Source organism: Saccoglossus kowalevskii, chromosome 2 (assembly GCF_978046115.1).
Source record: "Saccoglossus kowalevskii chromosome 2, keSacKowa6.1, whole genome shotgun sequence".
In the NCBI taxonomy this organism is placed as follows: domain Eukaryota; kingdom Metazoa; phylum Hemichordata; class Enteropneusta; family Harrimaniidae; genus Saccoglossus; species Saccoglossus kowalevskii.
Genome location: NC_140642.1, coordinates 6,725,219 through 6,740,507, shown reverse-complemented (window position 1 = coordinate 6,740,507; position 15,289 = coordinate 6,725,219). Strand labels below are relative to the sequence as shown.

General features: G+C 35.5%; 2 protein-coding genes across 2 annotated transcripts in view; one reads left to right on the top strand and one right to left on the bottom strand.

Annotated features, from left to right (window-relative positions):
• The window catches only part of LOC100375384 (transcription factor IIIB 90 kDa subunit-like), a 28,738-nt gene that overhangs the window by 3,886 nt on the left and 9,563 nt on the right, over positions 1–15,289 (bottom strand). The window contains exons 6-9 of the mRNA XM_006820505.3: positions 11,240–11,389; positions 10,641–10,734; positions 10,393–10,519; positions 180–279 (exon numbers count right to left, since the gene is read on the bottom strand). Coding sequence (XP_006820568.1) covers positions 180–279; positions 10,393–10,519; positions 10,641–10,734; positions 11,240–11,389 — 471 coding nt within the window. The remainder of the gene's footprint in view (positions 1–179; positions 280–10,392; positions 10,520–10,640; positions 10,735–11,239; positions 11,390–15,289) is intronic.
• On the top strand, positions 12,448–15,271 carry LOC100375232 (BTB/POZ domain-containing protein 3-like). Its single transcript, XM_002738031.4, has 2 exons — positions 12,448–13,267; positions 14,168–15,271. Exons 1-2 carry the CDS (start codon positions 12,912–12,914, stop codon positions 15,198–15,200), a joined length of 1,389 nt encoding a protein of 462 aa, XP_002738077.3. The 5' UTR covers positions 12,448–12,911; the 3' UTR covers positions 15,201–15,271.

Here is a 15,289-nt window from a genome sequence, read left to right as displayed (position 1 = left end):
TAAAAGTAGTGTACATCCCAAAAAGAAAGTAGGTAGGGATAACAGGTATGGGTTGGATTGCACAAACACACATACACACCCACACAGTTGAATTAACTTTTAATATAGTTGCGCTATGATATGAACCATTGTTATTATTTAAACTATGATAAATGTATTTAATGTATTCCCCAACTTACTTGGATTTTTACTGTGTTTTTTATGTAAAGCCTTTTCAATTTCTTCCTGTACACATGATATTTCACCTTCCAGCTCTGGCAGTTTACAAGCTTCTCCAAACTAAAAATAAACAGAAGTAGATAGGGAACCTAGTTTCATGGCTTTTTGACTAAGTATACAGGGCACCTAGTTCCATGGCTTTTTGACTAAGTATACAGGGCACCTAGTTCCATGGCTTTTTTGACTAAGTATACAGGGCACCTAGTTCCATGGCTTTTTTGACTAAGTATACAGGGCACCTAGTTTCATGGCTTTTTGACTAAGTATACAGGGCACCTAGTTCCATGGCTTTTTGACTAAGTATACAGGGCACCTAGTTCCATGGCTTTTTTGACTAAGTATACAGGGCACCTAGTTCCATGGCTTTTTGACTAAGTATACAGGGAACATTGTTCCATGGCTTTTTGACTAAGTATACAGGGCACCTAGTTCCATGGCTTTTTGACTAAGTATACAGGGCACCTAGTTCCATGGCTTTTTGACTAAGTATACAGGGAACCTAGTTCCATGGCTTTTTGACTAAGTATACAGGGAACCTAGTTCCATGGCTTTTTGACTAAGTATACAGGGAACCTAGTTCCATGGCTTTTTGACTAAGTATACAGGACACCTAGTTCCATGGCTTTTTGACTAAGTATACAGGGAACCTAGTTCCATGGCTTTTTGACTAAGTATACAGGGCACCTAGTTCCATGGCTTTTTGACTAAGTATACAGGGAACCTAGTTCCATGGCTTTTTGACTAAGTATACAGGGAACCTAGTTCCATGGCTTTTTGACTAAGTATACAGGGCACCTAGTTCCATGGCTTTTTGACTAAGTATACAGGGAACCTAGTTCCATGGCTTTTTGACTAAGTATACAGGGAACCTAGTTCCATGACTTTTTGACTAAGTATACAGGGAACCTAGTTCCATGGCTTTTTGACTAAGTATACAGGGCACCTAGTTCCATGGCTTTTTGACTAAGTATACAGGGAACCTAGTTCCATGGCTTTTTGACTAAGTATACAGGGCACCTAGTTCCATGGCTTTTTGACTAAGTATACAGGGCACCTAGTTCCATGGCTTTTTGACTAAGTATACAGGGAACCTAGTTCCATGGCTTTTTGACTAAGTATACAGGGAACCTAGTTCCATGGCTTTTTGACTAAGTATACAGGGAACCTTGTTCCATGGCTTTTTGACTAAGTATACAGGGCACCTAGTTCCATGGCTTTTTGACTAAGTATACAGGGAACCTAGTTCCATGGCTTTTTGACTAAGTATACAGGGCACCTAGTTCCATGGCTTTTTGACTAAGTATACAGGGAACCTAGTTCCATGGCTTTTTGACTAAGTATACAGGGAACCTAGTTCCATGGCTTTTTGACTAAGTATACAGGGAACCTAGTTCCATGGCTTTTTGACTAAGTATACAGGGCACCTAGTTCCATGGCTTTTTGACTAAGTATACAGGGCACCTAGTTCCATGGCTTTTTTGACTAAGTATACAGGGCACCTAGTTCCATGGCTTTTTTGACTAAGTATACAGGGCACCTAGTTCCATGGCTTTTTGACTAAGTATACAGGGAATCTTGTTCCATGGCTTTTTGACTAAGTATACAGGGAACCTAGTTCCATGGCTTTTTGACTAAGTATACAGGACACCTAGTTCCATGGCTTTTTGACTAAGTATACAGGGAACCTAGTTCCATGGCTTTTTGACTAAGTATACAGGGCACCTAGTTCCATGGCTTTTTGACTAAGTATACAGGGAACCTAGTTCCATGGCTTTTTGACTAAGTATACAGGGAACCTAGTTCCATGGCTTTTTGACTAAGTATACAGGGCACCTAGTTCCATGGCTTTTTGACTAAGTATACAGGGAACCTAGTTCCATGGCTTTTTGACTAAGTATACAGGGAACCTAGTTCCATGGCTTTTTGACTAAGTATACAGGGAACCTAGTTCCATGACTTTTTGACTAAGTATACAGGGAACCTAGTTCCATGGCTTTTTGACTAAGTATACAGGGCACCTAGTTCCATGGCTTTTTGACTAAGTATACAGGGAACCTAGTTCCATGGCTTTTTGACTAAGTATACAGGGCACCTAGTTCCATGGCTTTTTGACTAAGTATACAGGGCACCTAGTTCCATGGCTTTTTGACTAAGTATACAGGGAACCTAGTTCCATGGCTTTTTGACTAAGTATACAGGGAACCTAGTTCCAGGTATGTAATGGCAATCTTGAGCTTCAACCTGAGCTTGCTCAGAGTCAACCTGAGCTCCACACTGAGCTTCAACCTGAGCTTGCTCAGAGTCAACCTGAGCTCCACACTGAGCTTCAACCTGAGCTTCCTCAGAGTCAACCTGAGCTCCACCCAACTTGAACCCTGGAAATTGTTTACAACAAAAGCTCTAAATTCAAATCAGTTGTGTTGGAGTCACACATTAAAGCAGTTGTTTCACACACATGAAACATTTTTCCTTTTTTTATTCTAATCTTTATTTCTGCAGTTACAGTTTTATTTTATTCTGAAAAGGAAAAATTGACTAATTATTTAAATAATAATAATGTTAATTTAATATTATTTTTCTATCAGTCTACAACAATAAAGTAATAAATGGAAGTTGAGTTGGTTAATAATAAGATAAAGGTAATAGTAAACAAAAGTACCTGAAAGTAATTGTTTTTATTTTCAGTTTTATTATGTAATTCATCTTCAGTTTTATTAGCTCCGCTGTCCACTTTGTCGAGCGGATGAGTGATTGTCTGTCGTCGTCCGTGTCAATGTTTTACAATTAATGCTTTGATACTTGGTGTACATTGTATATGTACATTGGGTAGACCTCTCTCAGATTTGTTCATTTCAAAACTCAGATTCGAATTTCAGTTAGATCTGAAAATATGTGCGATGCACTAGAATGACATTACGAAAACATGCGATCTTCGGGTAAAGACGTGTCAATTAACTACCAGCATATTAGCCATGGTTCACACCTCCTCTCTTACATGCCCCCCAATTCACACATACAATAGGTGTTGCTAGTCTGTTCTATAGTAGTCTGAGGTATAACAATAATAATAATAACATAATAACTTTATTACACTACTAAAAAACCTTCAGAGGGTTTTTGTATGGTAAGGAACATAAATACATACAATACATAAGAGATAAAAATAAAATGTTAGTAAAATAAAATAAAAAAATAAATTAATTACTTTCTGTGGTTTTAAAAATTGTGCTCTTTAAGTATTTTGCTAAAGCTATATTATTCTCCATAATCTTTTTAAATATGGAATTCACATCCATTGTGTAAATATTTATTGAACACTCATCAAACAGTTTTTTAGCTCCGCTGTCGACTTTGTCGAGCGGAGCTTATCATATGAGTGATTGTCCGTCGTCGTCGTCGTCGTCCGTCGTCCGTGTCAATGTTTTACTTTTTCGACTTCTTCTTGAAAACTACAAGCCTGAATGCTTTGATACTTGGTGTATATGTACCTTGGGTAGACCTCTCTCAGATTTGTTCATTTCATGATGATATCTTCAATTCTCTAATTTTGGTGAATATTTTTGTCATTTTTAGTAAAAAGTGATATTTTCGACTTCTTGTTGAAAACCGCAAGTGCAATTGCTTTGATATTACATATATAGGTACTACATGTGGACCTCTCTCAGATTTGTTCATTTTGTAATGATATCTTTAATTCTCTAATTTTGGTGAATATTTTTGTCATTTTTGGTAAAAAGTGATATTTTCGACTTCTTGTTGAAAACCGCAAGTCCAATTGCTTTGATATTACATATATAGGTACTACATGTTGACCTCTCTCAGATTTGTTCATTTTGTAATGATATCTTCAATTCTCTAATTTTGGTGAATATTTTTGTAATTTTTGGTAAAAAGTGATATTTTCGACTTCTTGTTGAAAACCGCAAGTCCAATTGCTTTGATATTACATATATAGGTACTACATGTGGACCTCTCTCAGATTTGTTCATTTTGTAATGATATCTTTAATTCTCTAATTTTGGTGAATATTTTTGTAATTTTTGGTAAAAAGTGATATTTTCGACTTCTTGTTGAAAACCGCAAGTCCAATTGCTTTGATATTACATATATAGGTACTACATGTGGACCTCTCTCAGATTTGTTCATTTCATAATGATATCTTTAATTCTCTAATTTTGATGAATATTTTTGTAATTTTTGGTAAAAAGTGATATTTTCGACTTCTTGTTGAAAACCGCAAGTCCAATTGCTTTGATATATTATACATATAGGTACTACATGTGGACCTCTCTCAGATTTGTTCATTTTCTAATGATATCTTCTGTTCTTTAATTGCCATGTGCATTGCTAACAGCGGAGCTATCTCAGCCGACAGGCTGCTTGTTTATTTGTTCTATATAGCCAGTACAAAATAGCAGGAAATGTTTTTCATCTCCTAATGCTTTAGTGTTACATTTATTACAGTGTCTATTTTCTAATTCTATTTTGGGCTTTGTTCTTCTACCTAATTCTATTTCTAAGTTGTGGTCACTCAGACGGAATTTTGAAAGCATTTTCCTGAGGCTGAAATTTGAAATGTTTTGCAAATAATTTTCCATATTATAGCTTACTTTGAATAGTTTGTATGTTCTCAGTTTTGTTCCCCTATTTTCATTGGTTTCACTGAAATTTAGTTTTTCTCTCCATCTTTGAATATAAAACTCAGATAGTCTGAGTTTTACTTTTTTTAGTATTTGATTCCAATTTTCCATATTGTGATCATTTTTTATTTTAATTAGATCATGTCCCAGTGTAGCATTAATAGTCCTTCCCCAGTTTGAATTAATTTTTATCATTTCATCCAGGGCTAATTTTAAAATGTGATTATCTGGCAGACTATATAGTCTATGGCAGTATTTAATTTGAGCCAAATTAATTTTTAATTTTACTGGTAACCTACCAAGTTCTGCTTTCAAACCACTAATTGGCGTCATTTTACTCACTCCTAGGATAAACCTGTAAAAATGACTGCAAACTTGCTCTAAACTGTTACTGTCAGTTGTGATTTCATTGGCCCAGATTTCTGCACCATACATGAGTATAGGTGAAATTAATTGGTCGAAAATTTTCAAACTAAGTGCTGGTGAGATTATTTTGTGGTTTAAGACTGTTTGTCTGATGCTGAAAAGAGCCTTCATTGATTTATTTTTTAACATAGATAAGTTTGTTTTAAATTTCCCATTTGGAGTAAATATTGCCCCTAAATAGCAAAACTCGCTAACAGCTGTTATGTCTTGGTTGTTGATTTTAAAATTCATGTTTTTAATCAGTCTGTTGCTGCAATTAAATACCATGACTTTAGTTTTCTTTACGTTTACTTCTAAATTCCAATTTATACAATAGTCATTTAATTTGTTCAGACAGCTTTGTAGGCCGTCTTCCGTTTCTGAAATAAGTGCAAGGTCATCTGCATATTGGATGCAATTTATAGGTTTCTCGCCCATTAGAACTGGTTTATCAATTTGATCCCCAAATAACATAGGCAGAACAAAACACTTTCATCGTTAACACATAAACAATACACATAAACACTAGGTACAATTCCTTGAGTAAAACTGCAGAACAGAAAAGATTGTTCCGTCACCCGCTTGTTTTTTTTTCTGCTCATCAAAAACGTCAACTGGAAACAAATTAAAAGTACCGATAAAAACATTGTTTAAATATGTGATATCATAATTTGAAGCTTGGCAGCAGGTAGAGCACTTCCTGTTGTCCAGCCATTTTAACCCTCGTAACAAAAATTAGCATACTTATAAGCACAGGGATATATGTACATATATTGGTATTTGAAAGGGATTTGAGTAAATTTGATTATCTAACCCGAATTAAAAAACAAAATTTTGCAAAGTTTGATGAGTAAAAACCAGGCTTGACTATGCCCTGGTTTGTTTGATCATGGATGTACTATGGTTTGATTACAAGCTACATTAAGACCAAACCAAGGATGTCCATCTTTCATTTTGTCGGTTCATTCTTGGTCTCTCCAAATTCACACCAAAAATGGCTGTTTATGGTGAGCTAGGAAGGTACCCAATTGACTGTTTTATCAAGAAACAACGACTTAAGTATATATATATTCAACCGAGTAACAAACTCTGATAACATATTATTAAGAGAAGCCTACTTAGTAAATAAGACATAATAATGTGCCACGTACTGGATAAAAGAACATGTGATTTGTGCAGCCAAAATATAATTGAGGATGAGTAGCATTTTGTAATGAAATGTACAGCCCACCATACTCTAGCACCAGCCTTAGCTGTCTTCCTAAAAAACAGCTATGGAACAAAACAGCAACAACTATCAGTGTATTAGGTTACATTTTGTGTTCATTCTATATTCTGTATTCACCATTGGTTGCAAATTGTCTTTATTGTTTATTCATATTTGTTTTTGATTTTTTTTATATTTTTAGAATAGGTTTTTCTTTTTCTTTTTAGATTATAGTTTTTAAATTTCTTTCTGTAAGACCCTTTTATCCTTTCCTAAGGATTTTATGCGTCTAATGAATATTGTTATTATTATTATTATTATAAACAAAGCTAGGTCTAACACCTCTCCACCCCAAAACAGACTTTTGATGTGTTCTTTATAAATGTATTGTATTTGACGTGTACTTTTGACGTGTACTTATTTTACGCTTGTCTCAATGGAATTTTCTGTTTTTACTTTTTTATTATTATGATTTTTTTCTTTATTGTAATTTTATCTATATTTCAACAGAGATTCGATAACAACAAAGTTATTATTATTATTTGTTTTATTCTATATACCACAGCCTTTCTATATAGGATGGAGCTCAATACTGTGAATAGACACAAGCTGCTAATTATTCTGTGTTGTTGCACTTTAATTTGTTATACTGGTACCCTAAGATTCGATGAGTAAATGACAGATAAAGCCGATTATTAGTGATTTGTTACCTTAGATTGTTCAAACATAAACAACCCTGGTCGAAAAGACCATGGAGCTAAAAAAAAAGCTCCATGAATAGACAAAAGATAAAATATATTAGAGACAAAAACATCTTAAAAGCACAACAAAACTACAAATACACTGTATCATAGTAATATTTTGACAGAAAGGTGAGATTTATTTTCAACATAATGTTTCAAGAATTTATTTCGCTCTTATTGTGCCATCAGAAAGTCTTGGGCGATGACAGAATTGGAAACATAATATTTAACTTCTCTTTTCTACCTCCATGCTTCAACACAGCTGATGTGACCTTGAACTCTCAGGTTGGAGCTCTGTGTAGGCGCCCCAACTTTGTTTCAGCTTCCGTTGTAAACAATATGCCAAGCTCAAGTTAAAACTCAGCGTGGCGCAGCGCTCAGGTTTCATGGAAGGTAGTAAGGGGTTCTTCCATGGTTATTGTAATGATCTTCCACTATTAATACTGGGGTAAAATTATTTCCCGTTTTGGCTTCTACGCCCAGGTCGTATAACGCTCAGTTTTGTTGCCATATTTGCTGATTTCAATAAAAAAAAACTACCATCAATGGGAGACTTCATTTTACAAACCGTGCAATCATTTTCGATGACAAGTTTAAACTATATTTAGAGATATGTGCATTTTCGCTAGTGAGTGCGTTTCTTTCGCTTGCTTTAACGGGTGACTTAAACCGAGCTGATTCGATCTCAGATGCTCAAGTTGGAGCACAGTGTCGGTGCGCCAAATTCGTTTTGAGTTTCTGCTGTAAATCCAAGCAACAATATCCAACTATAATCCAAACAATCAATGACAAAAGGCAATATTTACAAATCATCTCTTTTGTCATAAAGTCTGGTAGAAAGATGACCATTGTTGTCTAATTCGAGATAAATGTCAAGGTATGAGGCCGAGGAAGCTGATTCTGTAGTTTCTTTAATGTCTAGTTCTGTGGGATATATCAATGGGAGCGAATCACAAAAGTTAGGATTGTTGATGGAAAGGACATCATCAATATATCTAAATGTAAAATTAAAAGATTTAGCTTCTTTTAATTGTTTGTTTCTGAAGAAACTCGGTCTCATACAAGAATAAAACCAAGTCGGTCAGCAAGGGAGCACAGTTAAATATATGTCCTCCAAACTTAACAAATATATTATCTATCACAAATTCAAGCATGAGGACAATGTCTTCTTCACTGTAAAAAGTGGTGGCATTAGTTTCATTCTTGACGAAATAAGTGGAATTGTAGTTTAGAACAATATATTTATATCGCCGAGAACCATTCTTATGAAAAAATGATTGATGAACAATATCTAAAATTGAATGTTTTAATAGACTTTATTTCAGATAAAGATCTAGATCAGAGTTTTTCCAAAAGTTCTTTAGAATTGTGCAATATCCACATGTGATTTAAACCAAATTAAATCTACCAAATTATTATGCAGTATTAATTTGTATAGATTTTCACCCAAACTAGATATACTATCCTAAACGTATTGGACAAAAAAGATATTTTATTCAAATGATAAATTAAGATAAATTTGCATGAAATCAGTATACCAAATAATTTCCTAAGCTCAAGTTGGGTGGAGCTCAGGTTGACTCTGAGGAAGCTCAGGGTGGAGCTCAAGTTGAAGCTCAGGGTGGAGCTCAGGTTGAAGCTCAGGGTGGAGCTCAGGGTGGAGCTCAGGTTGACTCTGAGCAAGCTCAGGTTGAAGCTCAAGATTGCCATTACATACCTCCTAGTTCCATGGCTTTTTGACTAAGTATACAGGGAACCTAGTTCCATGGCTTTTTGACTAAGTATACAGGGCACCTAGTTCCATGGCTTTTTGACTAAGTATACAGGGCACCTAGTTCCATGGCTTTTTGACTAAGTATACAGGGAACCTAGTTCCATGGCTTTTTGACTAAGTATACAGGGAACCTAGTTCCATGGCTTTTTGACTAAGTATACAGGGAACCTAGTTCCATGGCTTTTTGACTAAGTATACAGGGAACCTAGTTCCATGGCTTTTTGACTAAGTATACAGGGAACCTAGTTCCATGGCTTTTTGACTAAGTATACAGGGCACCTAGTTCCAAGGCTTTTTGACTAAGTATACAGGGAACCTAGTTCCATGGCTTTTTGACTAAGTATACAGGGCACCTAGTTCCATGGCTTTTTGACTAAGTATACAGGGAACCTAGTTCCATGGCTTTTTGACTAAGTATACAGGGCACCTAGTTCCATGGCTTTTTGACTAAGTATACAGGGAACCTAGTTCCATGGCTTTTTTGACTAAGTATACAGGGAACCTAGTTCCATGGCTTTTTGACTAAGTATACAGGGAACCTAGTTCCATGGCTTTTTTGACTAAGTATACAGGGAACCTAGTTCCATGGCTTTTTGACTAAGTATACAGGGAACCTAGTTCCATGGCTTTTTGACTAAGTATACAGGGCACCTAGTTCCATGGCTTTTTGACTAAGTATACAGGGAACCTAGTTCCATGGCTTTTTTGACTAAGTATACAGGGCACCTAGTTCCATGGCTTTTTGACTAAGTATACAGGGAACCTAGTTCCATGGCTTTTTGACTAAGTATACAGGGCACCTAGTTCCATGGCTTTTTGACTAAGTATACAGGGAACCTAGTTCCATGGCTTTTTTGACTAAGTATACAGGGCACCTAGTTCCATGGCTTTTTGACTAAGTATACAGGGCACCTAGTTCCATGGCTTTTTGACTAAGTATACAGGGAACCTAGTTCCATGGCTTTTTTGACTAAATATACAGGGCACCTAGTTCCATGGCTTTTTTGACTAAGTATACAGGGCACCTAGTTCCATGGCTTTTTTGACTAAGTATACAGGAATAATGTGAATTTTTTGAAGGACACCAAGGTGATTGTTCGAAGAAAATCACAAGGAAAATATTTCTAAAAATACTAATGCAAATAAGTGATTCTGTGAAAGAGCTGGGTAGTGTTCTGCTTGGGCTGTTCTGCAGATGTCCTGCTTATTTGCAATGCATGTATTACATGTGGGTTGCCATTTTGATTAAAGCTTGAACATTTCCAAACATCCACAGTGTTCTGTGATGTCATTGGTTGAAATAAGCTTGAGATATTACAAGAGGTGATATTTTTTTCATGACATAGATACCAGAGTTGCATACCCTCATCTCATAATTCCTTGTCATCATACATAATAACTTACCTGTGCTTTTTTGGCTTTTCTCCTGGCATTTGTAAATGCTGGTGGGTCTTGTTCCTCTTCTAAATCTATTTTCTGAAATTCATCAATTGTCAGCCGACTTGAAGGAGTCTCTTCAAACTCAGTCAATCTGTAATACAATGACTTAGAAGTATTACAAAAGTGAGTGGACCATCCAAAGTCATACATAGAACATAGCACAAAATGCAATGTGTTGTAAATTATGTACATTTTTGGTGGAGTGATTTTACCTTTTCCTTAACGTTGCATCGCATACTTTAACCACACGAATAATTTCTTTTTGCGTTCGATTAAAATCATGAAGTCTTGCTGATACCAAGAGAGCTGAAACAGAAATGCAAAGGTCAAACGTAAGCCCACATCAGTACTAACTCTTGACTGCTAATAACCATTCCCATCATTAAACTCAATAGTTTCTAACTCTTACATAATAAATGAAATACATACGTTGTATCGTCCAGCATTTTTATGATTACAATGGGTGAAAGGAAAGCCACTACAGCTCATAGTGACATATTGTTTTAACCCTTTATATGCAGGACCTGAACTCAATGGGAATTTATATCCATTTGGTCAAAATTATGCAAAAAATACATAATAAAAACAGGCAAAATGACACAAAATTTTGGCTGGAAAAACTATGGTGCTCAACAGTTTTACTATATTTTAAATGACAAAAGACTACACAATTGCTTTCTCCCATCTATGAAATTTTGACATCACAGGAGTGTTTCAATCACCACTAAAAGACAAGACTTATAGGAAAAGTCTACTGGGGTGGTTTTCTTTAGAGAACCACAAACACTTTTAAGCTAGAAATATTCAGTACCTGCTCCGCAAAGTCCTGATGGTCTTCTACCAGTATGCATCCAATCACGTTTCATACGAGACACCAAACGCAATGCTGTCATGGAAACATCATGAGTTTTATCACCAAACTCTAGTTTGTGGGCAAAACGTGGAATATACAAACAAGGATCTGGGAAGAAAAATATGAATCATTCTTTATTTTAACATGGTACCGATGAACCTTAATAAGTGCAACTCCTAAAGCTCACATATCCTGGCAGTTTTTGTTCTATAACAGCAAAGAACTTTAAAAGAAAGTAATCATTTTTAATATTATACCTCAATTTGTACCACTTTTATTCTTTTTGAACTTCAATGATAATAGCTGCTTTCATTTTTTTGGTAAAAGTAAATGAATTATCATTGATTGTGGGGGAACAAATGCACTAGGATGTTTGTCCTTATAGTGTCATACATACATACATACATACATTTGTACAACAAACCCAATCTTTTCATTTTTAAACATATTTATAAATTTCAAAGATCAAACAACGAGCATAGTGCGCAATGAAGTCTTTTGTAAATATTCCAATGTTATTCCGTCGGCCATTAAAAACTTGTTTCAGTTTGAATTGTGAAATTTATGAAGATTTATAAAAATAAGGGGAATGGGTTTGTTGTTGGTAGTACTGCATAACTAATACTTCATGCTATACCAAGGCATGAAGAAATCTAGATTCAATGTACAGTGATAACTATTCAGAAAACTATAACAAACCTGGCTAAAAGTATAATGAACTTGAAGACTAATTAGGAATGTCAAGATTAAAAATAGAAATATTTTTATTTTTGGTCATCACATGCATCAGTTATTTTGAACTATGCTCACATAACGCCCATGTCAAACATCCATTTTAGACAAAATAGTTTTGACTCCAATATCCAAATTCACCGCGCATTGAAATATTTAAGCATGCAAATTTGATTTAGAATGTTGTAATTTTTTTAGTGACGACCTGAAAACAATTTTCTATTTTTCATTTTATTTGTTTTATTTATTTACACATGGAATTAATCAGAAGAGAATAAACAATGCCTCGCTATTAAATTCGAGAACGTCCATTGGCTTATCGGTCAGCAAATAAAGTACTTCTCCTAAGAATGGTTCATTGACGGGTCTCCTAGGTGGTATTTCCTGTCAATCATTCTGACATCGAATTGAATTATGGGTAATATTGTTATTAAAAATGGCCGACCCTTTTGACTCCTAATTTTGCAGTCGAGAACTTGATCAAAATTAATTGCGTATCTTTCGGCGGTATGCAGTCTTGCTGAAGACATTTGTATTTTTTGATATTAGGATTCGCGGTAAGAAATCGTACTGTGCTGCCAACTCATTATACAGAAAAAAATATCACTGCTAACCAAAGCCGCCGCCGACGAACGGACCCTCGCTCGACGTAAAGAGACACTTGTTTTTTATCAGAATTTTCTATGCGTAATCTTTGGAATCTATCATTTCGTTGCACGGATGCATTAAGAGTATACAGTCTGTCATCAAGGAAATCCGAGTATACCAGCTTCCTTCCTTTCGGGGTCGCTGACCCCCAGTCTCCAACCAGGGTTCCCACGACAGTCTTCTTTTGTTTACATTTGCCAGACAGCTTAATAAGTAGCCGTACTACCTCAATAGATCAGTGACCGACAAAATGAATTTAAATCGCGGTGATAGTTTTAAACAAGTCATGTTGCCAACTAATGAAAAGTCATCGTGTATTAAACCGAAGACACCAGTAACTCCGCCGGTGACAGTTCTGGAAAACTGGCAAGCAGAGAAGTCTACAGTCTGCGAAAGAAATTCGTACATGTTTCTAAATGAACTTATGAGTGACATTCACTTCTTAGTCGGTCCGAAAAATTCGGCGCAACTGATGCCATCACATAAATACGTCCTTGCCACTGGCAGTTCCGTCTTCTATGCGATGTTTTATGGTGACTTGGCAGAGAACAGATCCGAAATTGAAATACCAGATGTGGAGCCTCAAGCATTTATTAATTTGCTCCGGTATGTGCAGCGGTATTAACTCTGATTTTAAATTGTATAGTTTATATGATTTGAAATATTACCCAACCAATGTGAACTTGCTAGGCTGTAGGTTGTTTTTTCTACCGGTTTTAGAAACTGGTTATTAAAACATAGACAGTATAGTCTATATTCATGTTTTTTTTATTTCTTTTATTTCAATTATTATTTTTTTTAATCACTACTTTAGTCTTTTGTATTATTAGTCTAGTTTTGTTTAGTGTAAATGTAACCATTTTAATTCCCCCTGGGGAATTTTATGTGTTTAATAAAAGTAAATCTATGATTAAAATCAAAACTAGATTTATTTTGAATTAGATTAAATTCTTGTGAATTGGATGCCTTAGACCCTACAATAACATTAACTGCTACAGTAATTTTGAAGGAGGAAGAAGCCTTCTCACGAACAAAAATACTCATATTTATCCATTTTGCAATAAATTCTCCTCTCAGTTAGTAAAAGAATCATTTTAACTTCGAAATTAAAATTGAGGTCACCAGTATATTTTAGTAAATGTCATTATTAAAATGCTTCTAAAATTTGTTCCTATGGTGGATAGTACATATCGTATCTCAATTTATTGACTGGTGTCAGATAGGTAAAAAAAAAATGAAATATGACTGATGCAGTAAGTTCTATCATAGACCTTGTTTTCTAAGGTCTATGGTTCTATGGAATTCTATGTCAAATTTTCTCATTACTGTGTCATGTTACCATGTAGTTCAGGTTCATAAATTGTACAATACCTATTAAACCAATGAACATAGCCATATATTTTTAAGACCAACTTTTTCAAAATTTACTTTAATATAAGATATGGTACCATGTCAACTAATATAGTCCTTCTTGACTCCTGAATTTCTATTGTTTTTTTCCTGTAGGTATTTATACTGTGATGAGATAGATTTGGTAGCTGATACCGTCCTAAGTACACTGTATGCAGCTAAGAAATACATTGTTCCTCATTTAGCGAGGGCATGTGTAAGCTTCCTGGAAACAAGCCTGAGTGCTAGAAATGCATGTGTGTTTTTAAGTCAGAGCAGACTGTTTGAGGAACCAGAGTTAACAAAACGTTGTTGGGAAGTGATTGATGCTCAAGCTGAAGAAGCACTCACATCAGAGGAATTCTGTGATATTGATTGTACTACTCTGGAATCTGTGTTGGCAAGAGAAACACTCAATGCCAAGGAAAGTGTAGTTTTTGAAGCTGCCTCACGTTGGTCTGAAGCAGAATGTGTAAGACAGGATATAAAGATTAACCCTGATAATAAACGCAAAGTACTCGGTGGTTCATTACATCTGGTTCGCATACCAGCAATGCCCATTGAGGAATTTGCAAACACCGTTGCACAGTCTGGTCTGCTTACGCTGAAAGAAACTACAGATGTATTCTTGCATTTTACAGCACTTCAAAAACCACAGTTAGAATTCTGCTCAAAACCTCGAATTGGTCTCAAACCACAACGAGTTCACAGATTTCAGTCCTCTGCCTATCGTAGCAATCAGTGGCGATATAGAGGACGAACAGACAGCATTCAGTTTTCAGTTGATAAGCGTATATTCATTGCTGGTTACGGTCTTTATGGTTCTAGTTCTGGCTCATATGATTACAAGATCAAAATTGAATTAAAACGTGCAGGTAAAGTTCTTGGACAGAGACAGACTCAGTTCTACACAGATGGCTCAAGTAATACCTTTCCTGTATTGTTTGACCATCCAATTCAGATAGAACCAGATGCCTACTATACAGCAAGTGTAATATTAGATGGAACAGAACTCAGCTACTTTGGACAAGAAGGCTTGCCTGAAGTGTCATGTGGGGACGTTATATTTCAATTTCAATGTTCCACAGAGAGTACAAATGGAACTGGTGTTCAAGGAGGGCAAATACCAGAGATGATATTTTATGCCTAATAATCTTGAACCTTTTTTTCTCCTATTACATGTACTGGTATATGCTGAAAGTGTGGTACATGTACCTTGAAACAGGGTAATATTAAAGT